The following is a 23,725-nucleotide window of genomic DNA, read 5'->3' as shown; positions in this document are numbered from 1 at the left end:
AATTCCCATTACGAAAACTAAAGATCCACTTCCTCGGTACGGGGTGTAACTCGGTACATTTGCTGAAACAGGCTACCGTGGGCTACTTAAGTACACATTTGAGGTATTTGTACTTTAAGTTCATGTACTCCACCACAGTTCAGAGGAAATATTGTACTTTTTTAAGTATAAATCAACTAATATATGGCTTTATTGTTATAGACCTTGATATAGCTTGGTCAATATATCTTGGTCTATAACATTGCTGTTTTTAAAATGTCAGTTCTAGATAAAGAGCACTACAGTTAAGAGGGAAATATGTATTTTAGATTTGGGGTGAACTGTGCCTTTAAGCTACCTAGCAGTGTATATATAATATATAATATAGTTACAAATAGCCCAATATTTACCAGCTGCAACATTGAAGTGATGCACACATTAAGGCATTACTCATTATAATCCAATAATATAATATTTATGTTTTTGAAATGGGCCATTCTGTACAGTGAATAGTTTTGCTTTTGGTAATGTATATTTTAATATAAATACGTTTGAACTATCCCTTAAATAAAGTTTTGAATGCTTTTACTTTAAGTATTTCTACTCTGCAGTATTGCTACTTTTACTTTTAGTGAAGTAAGATATCCGAGTACTTCTTCCACTTACTTTTTAATACAGTGATTAAAACTGATCACAATTCATGTCCACACTATGAAAAAAACAACATTGTGAACCACTGCTCACGAGCGGGGGGGGGGGGATGGAGCAAACAGTGTTTACAGTATTGCAGTTGTATAAATACTACAGCATTACAAATCACGCATTTATTGATTTGGCCTTTGCTTCCCAAAGCCTGATCCGCTCACCGAAGAGCTAGATATTATTTAACTATACGGGAGAATCCCGGGAGCTTTTAGTTCATGATTTGATCTCTTCTCAGAGCAGATTACACACCTCCAGATTGTAGAGTTGCCTGCTCCTCATCTGGATTGTCCCCTGACACATCTGCCCAGCTCTGTGAGCGTTCTTCTGCTCCACATAATCCATCCGATCTCTGAGGAGGCTGACGTCACGTACGACTGATATCCTTAGAAGAAATCTAAACGTAGACAATGGGATCACACATACTGGTATTCACGTGTGCTTCTCTGTAGCCTCGGCACACAGACCAGCTGAACTGCAGAGGAGCTAAATGTGGGAATCTTTTAGATCGTTTGCCATAATTGCTGACAGCGCTCTGTGGCATTAAGGGCCTTCTGTGTATTGCCTTTATGAGGATTGTGACTCTCATCTGGGAGCTAGCTAGTGCGCACCGGGCCTGGCTTTAAAGCTTAATGCCGTGCACACTGTGCCTAAACATTTCCCCCCCCCACTGAAGTTTTAGCACAGCTTTAAAACAATGTAAGTGGTTATGTAACAACTCAACTCATTTCTGTTTTTCCTGCAGGGGAAATCCATTTGTCGCCGACCAAGAAAACTAGTTGGAATGTTTAGGAATTATGTAAATTCATAAAACCATCACATTGAAACAAGGGGCTCTTGCGCAGCATAAAGCCTCAAACACACGCAGTGAAGACATTCATATGGAGTCATTTGTTGCTCCTGACAGATAGTGTGCTGCTCTTCCTCAGCTGGACGTCTGCAGACCGCAGACCCAAAATAAAAAGGAACAGGTTGAGGCGGGTTTTATTCTCCTCATTTTGGTCAAATATCAGAGGATGAAGCTGGAGCCGTGCAGGCTGGATAGTGATATCTGCTTGCTGCATCTCATTATGCGTTGTTCATCTAATCCCCCGGGTTTGTAATTTGCTTATATGCACTCATGAAGTTTAAAGCGGGATTATGTCCCTGGCAACCAAATGTCTCCCATAACCGCACATTCCTCATTGGACGGCTGCAGAAAATCCACAGCGAATAAACAAATTTGGTCAATGCTTACTGTCACTGATTGTCTATGAGACGGTATTAACATTAGAGGCCAGTGATGGGGATGTGAATAAAAAAGGTAAAACATGGACTAATCTCAATAGATTTACAAAATTAGTAGTTTTCTCCAAAATGACTATAAAAAAAACTAGAAAATTATAGATAAAACATGGATCATGCAGTTATTTTATTTCATTTTGTGATATGACATTTAAGTCACATTTCCTTGCGATGATCAAAATTAAAGAAATAAAAAAACACCTTTATTCTGTCATTTTAAGAGAAGAAGAAAAAGCTCCAGGGGCACGACAGGAAGTGAGAGGGCGAATTTAAAAGGCTGACCTTTGCAGCTCCCATGTACCACCGACACCGATGACGCAGACAGATGCTGTCGATTGGCACGATTCCCATCGGCACGCGTCTGACATCTCCAATAAGACAGTGCATCCCTTCCGTGTGTGTGTGTGCGTGTGTGTGTGTGTGTGTGTGTGTGTGTGTGTGTATCAAGCCCCAGGAAAGAGTGCAGCAATTCCACATGTAAATAATTAAAGCACTTCTTCTTCTTCTTCTTCTTCTAGAAATCAGGATCTGAAGTGTTCTGTTTTGTCTCTGAAAGTAAAAGCAAACCCAAACGGGAGGCCCCACTGATTTCCTTTTGACCTATATATATTTAAGGAGCTAAAACAGTCCGGGCTCGAGAGAAAACACACAAATACCGACATCAAATATTCATCCCTCTTTGTCCCCCCCCCCCCCCCCCCCCCCCCCCCCCGGCTGGTGGGGGGCTTTTCATTTTGAGCGTGTATGAAAAGTAGTGAAGTGAGAAAGGTGTAGAAGAAGTGCGGCTCGGTGAAGTCATTTGTCCCCCCCCCCTCCCCTTCCATCACAGCCCCTCTGAGGCTGCACTTAAAGGCCAGCGAGCACAACAGAAAGAAGACTTTAGGACATCCGTGTCTCCGACGTGGACACTATTTATAGCCTTGAGAAAAGCTCTCTCTCTGCCGTAGCACTTGAGCTACATAGCGGACCTGGACATGGTTTCCCCTCCTCTCACATTATACAGCAACGCAGAGAGACTTCACTTATTTAAGCCACATAACTCTGGCACCTTGTGGCAGAGAGAGCGGCTCGTGATGCTCTGAGGACACATGATCCCATTTCACAAAAGGCAATCCAGATAGACAAAATGTTGTTGTTGTTGTTTAATGAAACGACAAGTGGCTGTTTGTGAGACCGGAACTATCACATGGCAAAAAAAAAAAAAAATGTTAGAAAATGAATAGAAAGGCATCCATTGAAATTCAACGATTATTATGTTACAAGGATGGTTGACTTAGACATTCAGATCACAGCTAAACCTTCAGGCAGCAGGAAGGACACCTCGTGTGGATGAAGAGCCCTCTACTGGCAGTGAAACGTACACACACACACACACACACACACACACACACACACACACACACACACACACACACACACACACACACACACACACACACACACACACACACACACACACACACACACACACACACACCGGTCAAAGACTCAAAACGAAATATTGGAGTAATGAACGATGTATGAATAGCAGGTTTTGCAATCATGCATGTATGATTATAGATCGTTTGCAAGATGAAACATTTTGCATGGCAGCACTGCCAAAAAAAAAAAAAAAAAAAAAAAAAAAAAAAAAGGCACAACATTGTCCGTCTTTAATTTTTGGCTTTTGCAGCATTCAGGCAGAAAACATTGTCTGTAAATGGCGAACAATGATTGGAAAGGTTTACATTGTAAAGCTGATATAAAGGCAAAAAAAAAAAAAGCACTAAATTGCATAGACTTACAAGCCAGAGTTAAATTCTGGTTAGTTAACGTCGACACATAGAAGAGATGCCCTTTTTTATTTGGCAGATTGTTATTTCTTACAATCAAAAAATTACCTGGTGATTTGATTGTGGCCAGTTTAACAAGCACCGAGTGATCTATTCTGTCAAACATAATTCACTAACACTTGAATAATAGTGTCACATTACTTTGCGTACAGCAACTTGCCCGCGGTTGAAATGGTTGGCGGTGAGGTACAATTTACCCGAGTAACACGGACATGACGCACGCATGAAGTAATTTGCTTTATCGTATGCGTACTTTGAATATTAGGTAAACAAGACACTCGCCTTGTTCTGCATCTTTAATGTTTATGAAACTATTGTTCTTCCAAATAAGGTGTTCTTTAATTGCTAATTACGGTATAAATACCATTCTATAATATAGTTAGTGCTGTTATATTATACAACCGACGTCTTAATCAAGTACGAGATTTTAAAGCTATCTATTGCATCTTTAACAAAAAAAAAAAAAAATCTTCATATGAATATATATTTACTATTTGGCAATCACTTACTACAATACAGTAGCAAAAAAAATAAAAATAATCATGTTTTAGTCATACTGAAGAGAATACAAAAGAAACAATGAGTTGCCATAGGAGAACTAAGCTAAACTGCATGCATCAGAGGTGATATACGGTCCTATAACGTTGGTTCAGTGAGGACATAGAGCTTGTCCTCATGCAGGGCTCTCCTCCTGTCCTTTTAGTCGTTACCTCCGCACAGCTTCAGCAGCAGCTTCTTGTAATCCCCGGAGGTATCGCCCTGAAAAGACGAAGACAAAATCAAACATGGTTTAAAAAAATAAATAAAAAAAAAGACAAAACACACACGAAAGGAAAACCTGTGATTGTTCGTGGGACTTACTGAGATGTGGCTGTACAGTGATTTTCCGTAAGTCTTCACATACGCCTGTCTGATGTCCAACATGTCCACCTCGGAGCGGGTCACCATGATGCGGATGAGCGTTGTGTCCTTGGTCCCCGCTCCCTGTCGAACACGTCGCAACACTTCAGTGACAACTTCTCCGGAACCCCCCCCTCCCCCTCCACACACACACACACACACACACACACACACACACACACACACACACACACACACACACACACACACACACACACACACACACACACACACACACACACACACACACACCAGTGCAGGTTTGTGATCATCAGAATGCAATGCGGTGACGACGTACCTGCATGGCTTTGTGGAGCCTTTCTGCAAAGTAGGCAGGAGTGTCCTTGATGCATTTCACTAGGGAAAAAATAATAAAAAAAAGGAGCAGATGTAAACAGACGAGTCTTGCATGAATCTTGCAAAAAAGCACACAATCGTGACACTTTTGTTTCACTAAGGGGGGGGGGGGCGAGATACAACACACGATGTGAAGAGCTAGATGCCAAAAGGTTTTCCTCTTAGCCCCATAATTTTCCGCCTTTTTATCATTTCCGCGAAACTCTTTTGCACCACTCCAACTACACGTTTCATCCGTTCTTCACTACATTTAAGACGCAACAATTGAAAGGTCTCCACATGTGGTTCTATTATATTCCGGACTGGTTTCCTGCGATCGGGTGCCAGATTCTTCTCGGTGTGACTTCAATGCGTTGCGCAACAGCAAACCAAATCATCTGTTCTTCTAAATTCCACATCTGCACAAGACTCTGTAGGTTTCAAATTGGATTTTTAAACAATTTCATAACAACTTGCACAATGAATGTCTATCAATAACTGTATTCTGATGCAGCTGCGCTTTTTTTTTTTTTTTTTTTTTTATCAATCGTCGAGTATTAAAAAGGTATGTAGGTCAAACGGCAGCCGGTTTGCATCAGCGCGATATTTTTAGTTCTTCCAGGAAAAGTCAGTCCAAACAAACATCTTGACGAACGGCTCTCAATATATACTTAAAGCTTCAACGTGTTTTTGGAAAGCCACTTCAGTTTGGTTGGAAAAAGCGACCCGAGGAGCGTACCCACGGCAACCATGCCAGACTCCACGTTGCCAGACATTTCCCTGCAGATGCTCTTCTCAATGTCTCTCCCACACATCTGCTGGTACTCCTGGAAGACTGGTAACAGACGAGAATCACAGGCAGGAGACGGTCACAGTCATAATATTTGAGAACAAATGTGCAAAATATGTATTAGAAGGTGGAACAACGGAAGTCATGCGGTGAACTTCAACAGGAGGAAGGGGAAACGATCCGGCGGATGACGAAAACTACACACCTGCTCGAAGGTGAGGCTTGCTGCGAGCGCACAGGATGGCGTTAAACTGAGACTCATCAGTTCCAACTTTATTTTCCCCAGCAGCATGCAGTTTCTGTCGCCCACACACACACACACACACACACACACACACACACACACACACACACATTAAACAAGGAACATGATCAGACTTGCAAATCACTTTTTCAAGAATGTTACAAGAGCACACCGGCTTTAATCTGGTACCTGAGCGTCCTGTTTGGCTAGGGAGACGTCGACGGTCTCCCTCTCGTCACGATTTCCCTGCGTGGAGTAAGATGTGTTGCGTTCATTAATACAGTCATGAGCGGAGTTTACGTGAGCTGAGATCTGTTTTGACAGATTATGAATCAGGTGGTGTAAAATGCGCAGCAGCTACCTGACTGAGAGAGATGAGGAGTCTGCGGAAGTGACCGGAGGTGTCGCTGCTGATGGCGTCCTCCAGGCTCTTCCCGTAATCTGAAAGAAAGGTTTTTTGTTTCGGACGATATATTAATTTGCATAATATTTGCATTTTGTTTAGACGCTTCTTTTTCCTCAATCCATTTGTCTGTAAAATAAATAAAAAGGGTAGCTGCACCACCTACAATCCAATTTGAATTAAAATAACCTCAAAACGTCAAGATCAGAACTCACCAGATTTGTAGATTCTGGTGATTTCACGAATCTCTGCATTGGAGCGCGACGAAAGAATCTCAATGAGACAGGCTTCATCGGTTCCTGCTCCCTGCAAACATGTAGAAACGCCTCAGTGAGACACGGAGACACAGCAGCTTAACAGAGTCAAAGTGGTGAACAGTCAGAGGTCATCAGCCTCTCGCCTTAACTTGCATTTAGAGGTTATTTTTGTTCTTATTTTCCCCCCCAATTACATGATGAGTAACATGCGGTTTGGACTGCAAAACCAAACACTGAAGCGTCTGCTGAGACAACAAGTCAAGCTTCCGACCTTTATGGCCTCTCTGAGTTCAGATGCGTCAAAGTGTGTAGGGCTCTTAATCATAGCAAGGACCAGCTTCTCAAAGTTTCCAGTGAGCTCAGACTTCAGATCGTGGGCTAAATCCTGAGAGCAAAAAAACAAAAACATGAGAGTGAGCTTGGTGTAGATATAGTTGCAATACAGGGCCAATGATTAGCAGAATGAATTTTGACTGTAACATGATACAAACATTATGAAATGTACCTTTCCATAAGTTGTTTTGTAGGCCGCCACCATTGGAACCCTCTGCCTGTTGGAACGGCTTCCCAGAAGTTCAATGATGGCATTTTCATCGGTCCCTGTTCAGAATAACATTCAGGATCAATGTTGAGCGGCAACGCTTCAGATTTAGCATATTTAAATAAACATTCACTGACCGAACCCCTTCATGGCTTTGCGAAGAACCTCAACATCCCTCAGTGGGTCAGCCCCCGGAAAGTCTTTCAAAGAACCTCTGAACCCTTTCTATGAATACATAAAGACATGAGCAGATTAAACACTGCACAGCAGCTGGATGGTGCATTGGAGCGTAGTTTGAGAGAAGTCCCAAGGATGAAGACGAATGCCTCTTACAGGAATGGCAGGCGCCTGAGGGTTGGACGGAACTCCGCTTCCATATCCCGGCATTGAGGGGGTATTCCCGGGGGCTCCGGGGTAGTTTGGCATGGGCTGGCCTGGGGCGGGGCCCCCTGGGTATCCCTGCTGAGCCCCTCCTGGCTGCAGAGGGACAGAGGGACAGAGGGACAGCTGTAAGTGCTAAGTCCATAGTGACATATAGAGCAAATAAGGTTTAAGTAGGAGATAAGGTGATTTAAGCAAACTAGAGATTTAGCTGAAGTCAGTTGTTATGTATATTATTAGTGATGTGGCACTGCGGTGGTTTAGAGCGAGATAAGAATGTATGTACCGCTCCATGTCCGCCTGGTGCTGCACCCCAGCCTCCACCTGCAAAGGAAATATTGACATAACGCGCAAAAAGCGATTAATTTAAAAGAACAAGTCTGATGCATGTGAAGCTTCACAATTCAAAAAGACCGTCTTGGAGACCTCACCTCCTGGAGGCATGGAAGGATAGCCTCCTGCTCCTGCCTGAGGAGGGAAGCCTCCAGCCGGGGCAGGGTAGCCTCCGGCCGGGGCAGGGTAGCCTCCGGCCGGGGCAGGGTAGCCTCCGGGCTGGGAAGGGTAGCCCCCTGCCGCTGGAGGGTAACCGCCCGCTGCGGGAGGGTAACCGCCAGCCTGAGATGGGTATCCGCCGGGCTGTTGGGGGTAGCCTCCGGCGGCAGGAGGGTAGCCGCCCGCCTGCGGAGGGTAGCCGCCCGCCTGCGGAGGGTAGCCGCCTGCGGCAGGAGGGTAGCCGCCTGCGGCAGGAGGGTAGCCGCCTGCTTGGGGCGGATATGCCCCTTGTTGAGGTGGGTAGCCCCCTCCCTGTTGTGGGTAGCCACCGGACTGAGGAGGGTATCCTGGGTAGCTCATCTTCAGAACCTAGGGGTGACATGAAGTTGTGGCTTGATACGGTGATGTGTGAGGGTCATCAGATCGCACATTTTCCTCAGGAACCATTTAAAAAAAAAAAAAAGAGCACAGAATTTTTTTTGAATTCCAGTTAAAGTTAGGTTTAATTATACTTCCTAACTTGCTCAGTCTCCATGTTTTTTATGATGTGGTAACACAGACGGATGTGTTAAAGTCCCCCATGTAGTTCCTCAAATAGTTACCCAACTATTTGGTCAAAAAGGCCGTAAAACACTGAGCCGGGAACTACGAAATACCAGCAAAAATGAAACTAACAATTATTTTTTTCCTATTATGAGTATGACATGTACTCAGTTCTCTAAAACAAATAACACAAACTGACACCCGACCCTCTTACCCTGCACCCATTTGATGTCATCATAATAGAATGCTCTAAACTCCGCCCACAACTTCCGTAAATTAATGAATGAGCTGCCAAGGCCCTCAACTCGAGCCTCTTGCAGATTACACTCCACAGGTTTACCACATGCACCATTACGATGACAAAAAAAAAAGGCCTTCTGCCCTGATCCTTAACGTATTAAGATAATGACCAAAGAGCATGCAAGACCTCGAGGCTGTGTAGAACCAGTAAACAAAAAAATAAGCTGTATTTACCATGTATTACGGTTAAAGTTTAGATTTAGTTATTCTGAATTCAAAGATGCACCACAGACATAAGCGGACATAACAGTGTCAGAGGTGACGTCATGAAGGGTGTGTGCGATACTTTGGACCCTCGTTCAGCGGGTTATCACTGGGGACGCCTTCAATGTATTACCGTAAATACCAGTATTTCCATCCCACCGCGCATTTACCACCCACGGATAGGGGTAGAGCAAGGTTACGTTATTACATTACAGTAATAAAATCCCGATGTCCGTTACTTCTCGTTGCAAATGATCACATGTGTTACAACGCATGACCTCTTCGTTACATGTTTAAAATGTGCGTGAAACAGAACGCGACATCCTTTTAAATGTGACAGAGGAAACACAGGCCTGTGTTTTCCTCCCAACTCGCAGACTAACGTTAGCTGCGACTTTAAGATTTGTTTTTAACTGTACTACAATAACAAGTAAGGCTAAGTGCCCGGATGCTAAATGTCACGCGAACATCTTTGATCTCCCAAGAGTTTGTAGCAAAGCCCCGCGGTCCGTTAACGTTACATTGTAGCGATACTCTGCGACGGATAAGTTACTGTAATCACGTACCGAGAGGGACACGTAACGCATTAGATACAGTTAAAAGTATCAGTACGCCATTTTGAAATACTTTTTTTAAAATAATAAATAATACAAAAGGGTTTGTTGCTGTTGAGCAACGCTGCAGCTCCACAGTGTCTGTTTAATCAGGCGACGCTAATTCCCTACATTCCACACAGCTAAGCTCACCCGAGGCCGCTGGATTTATTATTAAGTATTTTTTTCAAACTTCGTCGTCGCCTCAAAACGCAACACAAGACCTAAATATTTCGCGGCTATTTTACAGTTCCAAAAAAAAAAAAAACACGAGATTTTAGGGTTACTTACTTATCCGCAAACGTACTTCAGATCCAGGAAGAGCCGATGCGAGGAGCGGCGGAGAGGAGCCGGAGGTGGGTGGGTCCTCAGCGTTTGTTTCCGTCCTGCAGTAACAACCTTTGCTCCTTTATTGTCCTCCACACTTTATTACGTCCACTCACGTCGTGTTTTCACTTCCACACTGCCAATGTGTGTCGAGAAGTGATTAGATGTCCTACGGTGATAGCACGAGCACGACATTTTTGGATAATTAAAACGCAATCTTGTCAACCAAAATATTTTAAATACCTCGATTTTTTTTTTATAGTCCCTTGCCTGAAGATTTATTTACATATTTTCACATGTTTCATGGGCTAATATGCAGTTTTTCCCTGATATTCTGAATTACGTTAAACACTCAAGTGTCAACACGAAACAAACACTAGAGGGCAGCAGTCTACTGGACGAGCACGTCAGTGTGGACATCCTCAGTAAACCACGGTGGTTTGGAGTCAGTCTATAAGCACAATGAAGTGTGGGATTCTCCTTTTTCAACTTTATCTGTTTGTGTTTTATTTCATGTCATCGCTGTGTATGATTACATCTAATGAGGAACACATCCACATGTGTATCTCCCTTCACATCACTGCAATCAAAACAAACATGATATTATCCATCTTTGGCATCGCAATCTAGACAATCATCAGTTGCAAGATAAAACAAATTGAACTGCAACCCTGTTGTTGGTAAAGAGGCCGTGTTATATAGACGCACGTGCTTTCTTAGAATGAAATCATTCATATTAATAGCATGTCACTTCTTTTCCCTTAGATAACTCTAGTTTTAGACCACAGGAGCCTCAGTGAGCGTCCCTCCCTGTGGCTAAATATGCAAAGAAAAGTTCAGCACAAAGACGCAAACTCATGTCGGAACCTCCTTTTCGCTGTGACGCAGCCCAGAGAGTCGTGGCTGGAGCGCCGCTGCTCCGCTTCTCGCTGGGCATTCGGGCGTTTGCGCTTCATGCTTCAACTGCGCCCTCCCCCGTGACTGTTGTCCGGTAACTGGGGGTCCTCCAGGACTCTCCCCCCCCTATGTGAACGCAAAGATCCAACATCACACATCACAGCCGGAGCAAAAAAAAAAAGAGGGGGGATGACTGAAAGAAGTTGCGCGATCCAGAAAATCCGGCGGTTCTGACGGCGCTGATCTAAGAGGCGCGAACAATATGATGTCTGCCATAGAGAACGGTGCCCCCGTGTACCCACCTGCACAGCTGCTCAACTGGGTCTACATGTCTTTGCAAGACACTCAGAGCAGCACTTTTGACGCGTTCAAAGCCGAGTCGGACACTTCCCCGCTGGACATGAGCATCTCCAAGCGCAGCGCAGCTGATCTGAGCGCCAACTATCTCAACAACTTCTTCCATCTGAGGAGTGAGGTAGAATTCACGTCACGTTATGTCACGCTGTCATAACGCGCTTATATACATGATTCATACTTTGCGTTTACACACTTACAAACTCGTTCGACCTTCTAGCGCTGCATGTCAAAAGTGTCTCTCTCCTAAGATGAATATTAGACGCACAGACTTCCCTCCAGGTTATTTGTGTTGCCCATTGCAGTAAACCTCACCTGCATGCCTTCATTGGGTCGCACTGTGGTGAGTGGGTAGCGCATGAATATGGGTTTTGTACCCTGGTATAGTGCCTGAGTGTGTTCAGACTGTTCCGGTGTCGGCGTGCAGCTGGAGGTTGGACCGGCAGGTTGAGAAAGACCTCTCACAAGTTATTTAAAAAAAAAAAAAATGTTAGAGTTCACCCTGGCCGGCCTCTGCTTGGTCAGAGGAGTACGCTGTGTTCACTCAGTGGGGCTTGGTGCTGCTTATTTTAATACTGACCCATTTAGGAAAAGTAAGGAAAACAGGCATAAATCATTAAAAAAACAAATTGGCATAAAGATATCATAATTTGTGCTTTTACTTAGAAAATCACGTTGTAACTGCACCCATGCCACACAGCAACGTTACCAACTGTAATGTGCATCTTGCTCACAATTCTCTCTTCTGTGATGCCTGGAGAGCAAACAGCCAGCGTCTGCAGACTGTTCTCCATGTTGGCCCCTGCGGTGCCGTAGCACCCGTCTCCTCCAGAGGCACAATGACGCCGATTGTGCCGCAAGCGACAGAACGAGTTAGAAGGACGCGTGACAAAAGCATTTTTTGTTCTGACGAGGAAACGGACACATCGGCCCACAGTGTAAAACGCAGTAAAGGCAGCACATCTGCAGAACTGAAAATAATGTCGGCTACTGTCGGAGACACGAACAGGAGAATCAATCAGGGCCGATGGACTGACATGCTGCCTGAAAGGCTCTTTCATTGTCACAAACAATAATGTTGTTCTCTCTCACAGGCCTTGAACAACAATTTCTACAAGAGCTCGTCGCCCTACGGGTCCCTCAACAACATCGTGGAAGGCCTTAGCTCTCTGGCGGACCATTTCTCAGACCTGTCCCTGTCCCCCGAGACGCGCAAACCCAGCAAAAGGCCGCCGCCCAACTACCTGTGCCACCTTTGCTTCAATAAAGGCCACTACATCAAAGATTGCCCTCAGGTGAGCTGAGTCAGCGGATGCTTCACATCAGTCACATGCAGTGGGCAGCAGTGTGTAGGCCGCTGGAGCCGTCTCTGGTATCTCAAAGAACACATGAAGTGACAAATCACGAGGTGAAATATGACGACGTACTTTATCTGATGCTCGTTTCAAATCCACAAGCTTCCTCCTAGACTATTCCCCGCTATTTAAAACTGTAGATTCCAAGTTCTATTGTGTTTGCATTCTTTATTTCAGCGTGAAATAGATTCCTGAGCTCATATTTGAGTCGGATGAACAGCCGCAGGTTGGTAATGAGCAGCAGATGCCAGATTGCATCTCGAATGAAAGATGACAGGTTTCTCTGTGGAACTAGGAGCGAGCTCCACTCCGAACAGGAGAGAAACATTACCACTGCTTTACGCGCAGCTGCGGATCGTGTTCGGAGGGAAATGTCTTGACATTTGTTAGGTGGAAATAATACAAAAAATGGAAATAATCACATGACATAATGATGGACAGGATGTGTGCAAGAAGAGAGGAAACAAAAAAAAAAAGAAGTAGAAATTCAAAGAGCTAGGCAAACTTTGAGAGTATTCGCTAGTGTGAAAGCTGAATCATAATTCCATAGATAATAGCTTAGCTTAGCATAAAGACTGGAAACAGCTAGCCTGGCTCTGTTCAAAGACACGTAACCCTCCACTTTTGACAGAGCCAGGCTAGCTGTTTGCAGTCTTTGCGCTGAGCTAAGCTACTATGCTATATACTGTGTAAACTGTATAAATTGAATACGTTTCCCCAAAAGATTCCTCTCACTCAGAAGGACGAGTGGGAAGAGTCTTGTCCGTTATCTGCCCTGGCCACGTCTCGATATCACTCTCTTCCCCTGCAGCCTCGTCTCTGAGAGCCGGTCGACCTCCATCACCGGTGCGGTTCGGCAGTGAAAGTGGAGGAATGCGAGGAATGTGGAGAAAAAAAATAAAAATTTGCCGTGAGCTTGTAGCTCTTAACATTTTCACATCTGTGTGCACACCTGGACCAACGCAACACAAGTCGTGCGTTATTTGTTGGTCGGTCAGTTTCAGAAATGTGTCTGAAAGAATGTTCCAAAGAAGCTTTCAAACACTTTCGAGCTGTGCAACAACACACCGACACTCGTTTTTGAGTGTGTGTCAGTATTTAGGGCGTCTTGCTGTGTAACCTGACCAGAGGGAAGACGGCGTACATCCTTACGACACCACTTTTTGCACAGCGTGTTTCTTTCAAATAGAGAGGCATAGATCAAAGCTTTGCAAAGTCACTTGTTTTTTTAATGAAGTCGTATAAAACATCACATTAGCAGCGGTGAGTTTCTTTCGGACGGTGTGTTGCAGGGCTTCCATAGCTGACTAGGTTTGCACTGGAGCTTGCAGTAGACGGGAATCAAAGAATGCCATGGCTCAGTAAGATGAGAGAAGAAGCACACAGGAAGTGGGTGTGCGGGGCCTTTAACAGCCTCTCTCTGGGTGGAATGGGGCCCATGTCAACTCTAAAAGTCTGCTTCTTTAATAAAGAAACACACGGTGCCCCAGTGGAAGCCTTATGTGATGAAACATAATGAAAAGTGCCAGTTAAGGCGAGACCCACGAGTTTGAGTTGCAGCCGCACTGAAAGGTATTCGACACGCTATCCGCGCCTGTGCTCGGCATGGAGGTGGTAAACATCCTGTTGACAGCATAGCGGAGAGTTGGGTTACCCGCTTCACCGGAGGGTTAAGACGTCAAAGGATTACTCAGGGATATTTACGATTCTATCTTTGCGGCCACGCCCCTTAAAATGTGCAAAATCTGGAAACCATTTCTGCCGGCTGGCTCTGTGCCGCTTTCGCTCTCGCTCTCGCTCTCGCTTTAGAAAGATGATGTCAGATTGTTTTTTATCATGTGTTGCTAATATTTCAGACCCACAGCGACGATTGCGGAGCAGTTGTCATGACAAACGACCTCTTCAGTCGAAACGCTCTTCTGGAGCTGGAACTAATGAACAAACTGCTTTTTGTTCTTGTTGGCTGGAATCTGAGGCATTTTTTAGCTCTAGGAGTACATACTGTTTGGACACTTGATGACTTTGCTATCCGACTTGCCGTTAATTTAGCGTCTTCATCTGAAAATCGTCTGTAATTTATCCCTTTTTGATGACAAAACTGATTCCATTTTTCGACCATATTTGTGGCAAGTTTAACACCTTTCACCCCTTGACCCCGGGGTCACGGCATTTTATTGACCCCCGTGCCAATTAAGTAGCCGAACCCGGTAACTGTAAGGAGAATACACTAGTGACAGTGTGCTGAGAGTACATGGGTGTATGGTGGGAAGAGCCTGGGCTAAATAAGGAGAGCATTGTTTCTCCAAAGGGGCCGTGGAACCAGAGGTCAGGAAGTCAGGCCGTATTGTTCGCCCAGCTCTGCTTGGCTGCAGTCATCTCCGTCTCACTCCGTCTCTGTCTATGCAGGGCAGCGGCTGTCGGACACTCGTTTTAAAGGGCCAGAAAGCAGCTGCCCGGAGATGTCTGCATCCAGAATGTGTTTTTGGAAACAGTGGGTGGGCACAGGAAGTGGGTGTATATGTCCCTACAGTTAAAGTGTGATCGGGTTTGAATAGAAGGAAAACGTCTGCCTTGATAAGTACTTTGGAAGGAGGAACTTTTGATAGTTGCAGGGCTTGCTGAAAGATTCATAACCTGTTTGGTGTTTGAAGGCTGGAACAGATAGTTTTAGCTTAATGTTGCTTCAGTTTGTCCCGTTATTCAGTATCCTCACTGTAACTCCATTGAGTTGCTTTTCAATGCACTTCTTTTTTGTTCGGATTAAACAAACAAAGGATACAAAGTGTTAATTTGTGAGGAGTCCGGATAACTGTTTCCACTTGTCTTTGTGCTAAGCTAAGCTAGCTAGCTGCTGGATATGACAACGGTATAAAAACCTTCACATCAAATAATATTCAGTCTTCAGTACTTCCCGTGGGATTTATTTATTAATCAGGCAGGAAAAACCTCTAACTAAACTAAATGTAGGCTAACATCTTATCCAACACCACAACATAACAATGGATACTTGCAGTATTCTTTAGCGGCTAGGAGATGGCTAGCTTAGCTTAGCATAGAGACTGGAAACAGTCTGGCTAAGTATGTTGTTTTGTTTACTCCATACTAAAAGTATTCTTCTGCTGATATCTTGGTTCAAATCCTGATAATGACATTGGTTTTGTTTTTTTGGACTGGACATTGTGCGCCAGGTGGAGCGATACAGTTCACCGCTGAATGTGGAACTGGTGAATCTCAAGCAACACGCCGTCTGATGACTGTTGCTTTTGGTTCTTTTGTTTTCACGGGTGATAAACGTCTTATCTGTCCTCGGTCTGTTCGGTCTGTTGCTTTTGGCCCGATCGTCTGCTGAGGAGGATGAGCGAGATAGAGGGAAACCGCGGTATGTTGGGCTAGATAGACTGCGGCTGATAAACAGTGGCCGTCTTCTGCTCAAAGCTACAAATGAAGATATAGGAGAAGAGTGCTGCAGAAGTCAGTTTGTAGGTGGTTGCATGTCATGAGGAAATGTGGGTGAAAAGTGTTTCTCACCCTGTGGCTCCAAATAGCCTATACTGCATCACATCTTTAGTTACACATCATTTGTATCTTGTAACATCTACTACTACGACTTTGAATGACTAGAGGTTGCTATGAAGAGTGTAAAGGTGCAATAAATGCTGTTATGCCTCCTTTACATCAACTTCAAAGTGTGACGGTTGTATGCTTCCTGAACCTGACAATGAAATCATACTAATAGTTGGCTTTTGTTAGCCGAACCTGAGCATCACTTTGACACAACGGTCATAACATCTTGGCCTTCTTGAGTCTCGCTCAGCTGTGTTTTTGAACTGAAATTGGGAATATCGTGCCGTGATATTTCTTGTTTTGTCCGCCGAGCCACCTGGCCCCCGTCGCTCGCCCTTTTTGTGAAACCCAACTCCGGGTTTACAGCTGTGCGACTGCGGCTCAGTCAAGACTCCGGATGGAGCGGAGTGCGCGTCGGTCGATAATCCTCCGTCTGCGAGAGCGCCGGCGCTGTGCGTGAAATAGATGCAGAGAAGAGTGACGCCTGTGAGGAAATCTCTCTGCAAGGCTCTGAACAAAGGGATTGGCCCAAGATTGAAAGTCTGGAGAGCCATGTTGGGGAAAAATAGAAATCCATTTGCTGTTTGGCCTCCAGTTGTTTTTATCTAATCGTATTTGTTTTGGAGAGGGGGAGGGTTAATCCACTCAGTGTTTCAGATGTGCGAGATTTGCAGAAAGGCTGCGTGAAAGGATTTCAGCTTCATATACAGTAACTGTGACTCAACCGTCATCGTAAGCTAAAGAAATACGTCCGATAGAGACTCAATATTCTCAGTTACTCTTGCTGTCTGCTTCATGACAACTGTGACATTTAATCAAAAATGATCTAATGCAGTCTGAATATGGCCGGGACATTTGTTTCAAACATAAAATAACATGTTGCATCGTGATAAAGAAAAGCCTTCTGAGTCTCTTAACTGTGAAAGTATCCACCCCGTGGTCCTCTTTCTCAACAAAGTGGAATTTCTTGGATGTAGGACAACAACTATCATTCAAGGTGATTCATTCAAATAGCTTAGTTTTGTCCGACCAACACCCTCAAAGATATAAAAACGGAAAAGCCGTAAATCATCACCTCGCAAAAGCTGGATCCAGAGAATGTTTGGCATTTCTGCCTCTTAAATAACCCGCAATCAAACGATTATTGTTATCAATAACACGACCGATCCCCTCACCTCTCTTCCATGAGACAAAACTAGCTATTCTGATGCTCTGGAAAATGGCAAAAAGTCATCAATTTGTTTGCTCTAAACCCACCTGAAGTTAATGAAAAGTACCGCTTAAGTCGACACGGGAGTCTTTAAAACATCGGAGGCCTATTGCTGTGGATTTCAGTCCAGGCAGTAATGTGTTGTTTTGCTTGGTAACAGCTGGGCTTCTCCCTGATGCGGTGGGGGACTGATACAAATTAAACCCAGCAGGGAGAGAGAGCACTGCGGGTTTGTTAGTGTGGAGTAATTGACCACATGGTATCCAATAGGCCTGGTGTTGCTGTGTTCTCCGGGATGAGAGTCTCATGGGGCAATGGAAGTGGGGGGAGAGAGAGTGAGGGAGGGGGGGAGAGAAAGGAGGAAGAGAGGGGGGTAAGGATTTGGAGTAGTCCATTGTTTATCCTGATGGTTTCCAGATGATGGCAGGGGGGAGGCAGGCCAACCTCCTGGGCCTCTCTCACCAGGCTGCAAAGACCCGGGCCAAGCTTATCTGCTACAGTCTTGAAATGTGGCTTTACATCGCTCCGTGCACTCTGCTGCTGATTAACGTTACACGACTGGAGTTATGGCTGTTGGATTGCGATGAGTTGTAATGCATATTATAGTTGAATTTAACATCTATTCGTCTTAAACAAAAGTGTTTCTCACAGATGGTTTGAAGGCTGCCTATTTGATTTTTTTTTTTTAGCTGTGTGAGAAGAAAAAGACATTATTAGTCCAAAAACAACCTTCAACCAAGCCTAGAACGTCTCGCCATTTTGTTTTTAGCCACGCTGGCAGCGTTGCTTCGGTGGTGGCGATGTCGGTCCTTCGCTTTGGTCCGTATCTCATCAACACTTTTTATTTTTTGTCCCTTGTTCCTTCTTCCCTGGTCCTTTGCCAGTTGAAATTCCCCAGTGTGGGATCAAATAAAGTTCTTATCTTATCTTATCTATTGGATGGATTTACGTGAAATTTGGGAATTACATTCTTGGTCCCCAAAGGATACATTCTGATGACTTTGGTGATCCCCTGACTTTACATGTAGTTCGTTGTGCGGTTTAGAGCGAAATGTCCCGACAACTATTGGATGGATTGGCATGAAATGTACTACAGACATTCATGTCCTCCTCGTGACCTCTTTTAAGCAGCCCCATCGTCAGGTCAAACATTTTTTTAATTCTCTAATACTGTCACAATATCAGAAATGTTACATACAATTATCGTGGACAAAATAATTTACAATAAAAATACGTAAAATCTATTAAAAATAAATAAATAAAAAATGTAATAATCGTCAAATTCATCTTTATCTTTGTTCATTATCTCTTTTTTGACAAATAAATTCCATTCAAAATACGAGTGTAAGGAAGTGGAGAGAGAATCTGTAACTACATCATATTAATGTGGATAATTAACATGATGTCATTGTTGCATTTTCAAATATCACAGTTATCTTCAAACCGGCATATATCGCGAAAAAAAACCCTGCAAAGCTAGCACCACCATTAGCGTCAGTTGCTCTTTGTGCTTAGCGCTAATTAGCACATATTAGCACGCTTACACACTAAACTATGATGGTGAACATGGTTGCACCTTTTTCAGTGACGTAGCGTTATTGTCATCAAATCATGTTGCTGTTTTACAAAATACCAAACGTTGCATCGGTTGCTTTACGTCATTTTTCACGCATTAGCTTGTTTTCCGAAAGTTACTCAAACTTTCCTGTTTTCCATAAGAGCATGCGAGCCATTGTCGGGTCACGAGTGTGATATTCGTTCACCGGTTGTGAGTGTCACATGTTCGATGGGACCGGTGGAAAACCACAGACTGCGCAGTGCCCTTTGCTGCCCTGCGCGCTCCGGACTTTTAGGTAGAGTTTGTTTTGCTTGTTCTGCAGAATGAAAGCTGTTTCCTCCCTCAGGAAGATGATGCTCCGCTCTCTCCCTGTAGAGGGGCTGCCATCAGACGTGACCTCCCACAGTGCCTCACGGTGGCTAAACGATGCAAACACACATGCCCTCCAAGTGCTTCACCGTGGCCTTCACAGTCGAGACGCTTGACTGTTGGAGCCTTTAACGCGTTTTTGTTGAACACATGTAGTGCTGGAGGTGAATAAAACGATCTGTGAGACGTTCTGAGCCCGACATATGTTCCTGCTGTGAAATCAAAACACGGTTTGACGTGAACTCCTCCGGTGGGTGCAGATTTCAGACTTAATTTTGACTTGCCCTACTTTCCAGCCGAGGTGCTTTTAATTCAAACCAGTCTCGTCGAGATGACTCTTCGTCGTGATGGGTTTAGGATTCTGTCATGTTACACAAGTGCAGAGTTCATCTGGGTTTTATTTCCTCTCCACTAAGATCTTTATGTCCTGATTGGTGAGTCGGGGGCAGCTGGGAGGGATGACTGAGAGCCTAAGGTATTTGTCCTATAGCAGGGAGGCCTCTCCCACTGGTCCCCCCCCCCCCCCCCCCCCCACACAAACCGGGGCCTCCCTTATGGTCCCTCGGGAACACAGCTGGAGGGAGGGAGTTCATTTCTAATGGGGAAAGCTGAGACTCCTTCTTTTCTCTTCAACGAATACCTTCAGATGGGTTCAGAGCATAAATATAGCAGCAAACAACAATTTTCTACGTGAATATATATATATATATATATATATATATATATATATATATATATATATATATGTATAGCTATACATATATATATACATATATATATATATATATATATATATATATATATATAGTGGAGTGTGTCTACCTGAGCAGAGGATGAAGTCGCTCTCCGCCTGTGTGTGTCGTTATCCGAGCTTCTCTTTTGCATTTATTTACATTTTGAAGCCTCGAGTTGGGAAGTCCGAAGTACAACCGGACCGCTGACGTAGACATTTTTAGACGACCAAAAAAAGGGTTACAATGAACAAACTCAAAACACACACCGTGAAAGGGTTAAAGATGTGAGACAAAAGACAATGTTGTGTAAGCCACACCCTAGAGCACACCCTGCGTTATCACATAGTTCACTCTACATGGGACCATCATTTAGACTAATGTTTACTGAGGTAATAAAGAAGTAGGGCCATTTCCTCATAGACTGACACATAGGCTGTCCCCCTGCTGGCTATTAGTAAGAATGCACGTTTAAGGTACTTCTGCATTGGCACTTCAGCTAATTGTATAATTGTGATGGTGGAATTACAATTTCTGGGTCCATCACCTGCTCTACACTGTCTCTGATTGGCTTGTCCTGATATTCTTACCATTACCGTAACCCAATGCCTTAACCTAAAATAAACCATTTCAATGATTTCTGTTTTGTCTTCTACAGGGTCTTCTAAATGTCGACACTGTCCTTCTATAGCAGGGGTCAGTAATAGGTGAACCTAAAAACCGAAAGTTAATTTGAATTTTTGACGGAGCGCCTCTATTTTAAAACCGGCGCAGCTTTTCTAGCCTTTACGGTACTCATTCCGCGGTTCCGACCAATTACAGACCGAAAGAAAGTGAGTCAGAGGCGTTATGTCACATGGTGTTCCCCGAGAATATCAAAGCACACAACGAGACCAGAGAGCTTAATATGATCAGAATCCTAGCATCATATGTTTTACTGTCCAAAAATGATATTAACAGAGAGGAATATAAGATCAATTCTCTGCAGTTCAATTTGAAAACTGACAATAAATATTGTTGAGATATTATTCAATTGAACGTTATATATTTTAAATGACGTTAATACAACTGTTGGCTACTTCAATATGGGTCTAAATCATCAGAAATTAGACATTATTGTGATGTTTCAGACCTTTGCGTGAGGAAATTCTCTCGAAACTGGACCTCGTTGAATTTTTATTTAATATTCTATAGTTTAGATAAGATAACAAGGTCCCTTTGTAATAAATGACCCGCTCTTCCAGGACTGCATTAATTAAGCATCAAAGCAAACTTTAACTTATTTTGACAGAATCCATAAATAATCATCTCATTCCTGAGACAAAACTACTCCAGAACCTCGGCTGTCCCGACCACCAACAGGGCTGCTATCACTTCCTGTTCCAATCCTGCAGAGCTTTGGATTGGCTGCCGTCCAAAAAAACAACAACCCGAAATAGGTCGTTCAGTCTCACACAGTTCTGTTCAGGCTCGGCGGTGAGAGGCAAAAGCCCAAAAAATGTTTGCTTCAAGCGGGTCAGCACACAAGGTCAGTAACGCAAGAACCGCTGTCTGCCGTGTAATTTCTGTTCAGGCTCGACCCAAAGGTGAAGGCCTGACCCCGTACCAGGGAAAGAAGAGGTGTTTCGGGGAATACAAATGCCCTAAATGCAAGAGGAAGTGGATGAGCGGGAACTCCTGGGCCAACATGGGGCAAGAATGTATTAAGTGCCACATCAACGTTTACCCTCATAAGCAGGTAAAACTACATCCGACCTGCATACAGAAGGAATCAGCACGCCTCGAGAGGAACTCTTACTCAAGGAGTGTGTGTGTGACGGGCCCCGTCTCAGGGAGAAACCGCCTCACTGCCCTCAACAGGCAGAACGTTGTTCTGTTTCCTCGTAGTTTGACCCTTGAGCTGAAGAAGTGTGTTCTTATGGGTCAGAACTAAGCAGTTTAAGTGTGGAAATCACTTCCTGTAGTACAGTCACACTGTTGCAGTATACATATACATATTTTAAAGTTCGATTACACGACTATCGTATGATGATACTAGACCTGTGGACTGTAATGTTTAACCAAATTCATGACATATCTTCCCTTTTTTCCCCCGGTGCCACGTCAGTCAGCTCTGACTGGGGGGGATCCCGAGGCTCCCCCAGGCCAGTTTGGAGATACAGTCCCTCCACCCGGTCCTGGTGAACAGCCTCGGGATCCCCCCCCCAGTCAGAGCTGGCTGACGTGGCACCGGGGAAAAAGGGAAGTTTGGGGTCCACCTGCTGGAGCGACCCGAATCCCGGATAAGCGGCTGAAGAGGAGATGAGATGACATATCTTTCAGTGTAATTTGTGTGTAATTGTAGGATATGAACTCCTTCACCAGTCATTTAAAGAAACACAGAGGAAGCCAGAGTTCTGGGACTTTAAGGCGTTTCACTAACTGCTCTTCCTTTTTGTTCCAGCGACCTCTGGAGAAACCGGACGGGTTGGATGTGTCGGACCAGAGCAAGGAGCATCCACAACACCTGTGTGAAAAATGCAAAGACCTCGGCTACTACTGCCGCCGCGTGCAATAATTAAAAAAAAAAAACACTCTCTACTTGCCTTTACGTGCTCCTTTCAAAGCTTTATAAAACAGGGAGATATATTTTATTGACTTTATTGTACTTAATGCATCTAACGGTTTCATTGTCATGACTCTCTTTTGACACCGTGACTCTCGGTATAAGAGGCTCATTTTGTTTTAAGTATCTCTCCATTATGTGAATATTCATTTGAAGTCTTAACTACGAATCTTACCAACTGTGAATTAAAAACTAAACGTTCTGTGTCCGTCTTCGCTCATGTCCAACATGTTGAAGAAGATTCTCTTTTACATGTTTTGTATATTCCAGAAGTAACTTAAACGTAATGACGTTTCTGTATAAAAATATGCAACAGGTCTTTTACCGAGTAGGAAACGCAGTATTAGTGTGTATCTGCATTATTAGCATCTGTATCATCAGTACTGGAGGGTACATCGTTTTTTGAATATATTTTTAAGCCATTACTGTTTTGTATGATTATTACACTTTGTGAAGGAATATATAAGCCAACTAACATTTATTCTTTTAGAAGTGTCCGTAGGAAGTTTATTGAAACATTTAGATTCCAAATGTTCCAAATTCAGACGTAAAATGAGAAGAAAAAGGAGTTCAAGTCCGAACGCACCAGAGGTCACCAAGGGTTAAGTGTGCGTGTCGATTTAGAGGCTCTTTGTATTTCAATGCAAGTGTTGCGATACATGAATATGGAACAGAAATACACTCTGACTTATAACTGTGTAAGATGTGTGAAACACCATTTATTGTGCCTTAATTCAATGTTTTTTTTTTGTATTAAAATGTGTTTAAACTTCTGCCTCTGGTTTCTATAAGAGCATTGTTTTTACCACATCAAACTGTCTTCAACATTAACTGATCCAGATGTTGTCTCCTCCCCACAACACAAAAAAGAATCTCCGCCTCTCTCCATATTTTTTTTTTTTACAGCATCTGGTTAAATTGACTTACAGCCAAAGCAGAATCTGATTTTGGCCTCATCACCCTCTCATACAGCA

The 23,725-nt window shown here is 43.8% G+C and overlaps 2 protein-coding genes across 2 annotated transcripts; one reads left to right on the top strand and one right to left on the bottom strand.

The window, feature by feature from the left end:
- Window positions 1–3,092: 3,092 nt before the first annotated feature.
- LOC137882441 (annexin A4-like) lies at window positions 3,093–10,212 on the bottom strand. Its single transcript, XM_068724747.1, has 15 exons — window positions 10,073–10,212; window positions 8,081–8,510; window positions 7,936–7,973; window positions 7,602–7,745; window positions 7,406–7,493; window positions 7,233–7,327; window positions 6,999–7,112; window positions 6,686–6,776; window positions 6,429–6,508; window positions 6,257–6,313; window positions 6,029–6,122; window positions 5,773–5,868; window positions 4,996–5,054; window positions 4,659–4,781; window positions 3,093–4,556 (listed from the first exon to the last, which is right to left on the bottom strand). Exons 2-15 carry the CDS (start codon window positions 8,499–8,501, stop codon window positions 4,497–4,499), a joined length of 1,560 nt encoding a protein of 519 aa, XP_068580848.1. The 5' UTR covers window positions 8,502–8,510; window positions 10,073–10,212; the 3' UTR covers window positions 3,093–4,496.
- An 803-nt stretch (window positions 10,213–11,015) lies between these two features.
- Window positions 11,016–23,524, top strand: LOC137882442 (zinc finger CCHC domain-containing protein 24-like). The gene is made up of 4 exons (XM_068724748.1): window positions 11,016–11,480; window positions 12,454–12,654; window positions 21,720–21,884; window positions 22,590–23,524. The coding sequence occupies exons 1-4, from the start codon at window positions 11,268–11,270 to the stop codon at window positions 22,701–22,703; spliced, it is 693 nt and encodes a 230-aa protein (XP_068580849.1). The 5' UTR covers window positions 11,016–11,267; the 3' UTR covers window positions 22,704–23,524.
- The last annotated feature ends 201 nt before the right edge of the window (window positions 23,525–23,725 follow it).

The sequence above is a fragment of the Cebidichthys violaceus genome, unplaced genomic scaffold, assembly GCF_023349555.1.
Source record: "Cebidichthys violaceus isolate CVI_PGR_0920_01 unplaced genomic scaffold, fCebVio1.0.p SCAF_318, whole genome shotgun sequence".
Classification (NCBI taxonomy): Eukaryota; Metazoa; Chordata; class Actinopteri; order Perciformes; family Stichaeidae; genus Cebidichthys; species Cebidichthys violaceus.
Note: the sequence above shows the minus strand (reverse complement) of the source record. Positions and strands in the feature narration are given on the sequence as shown.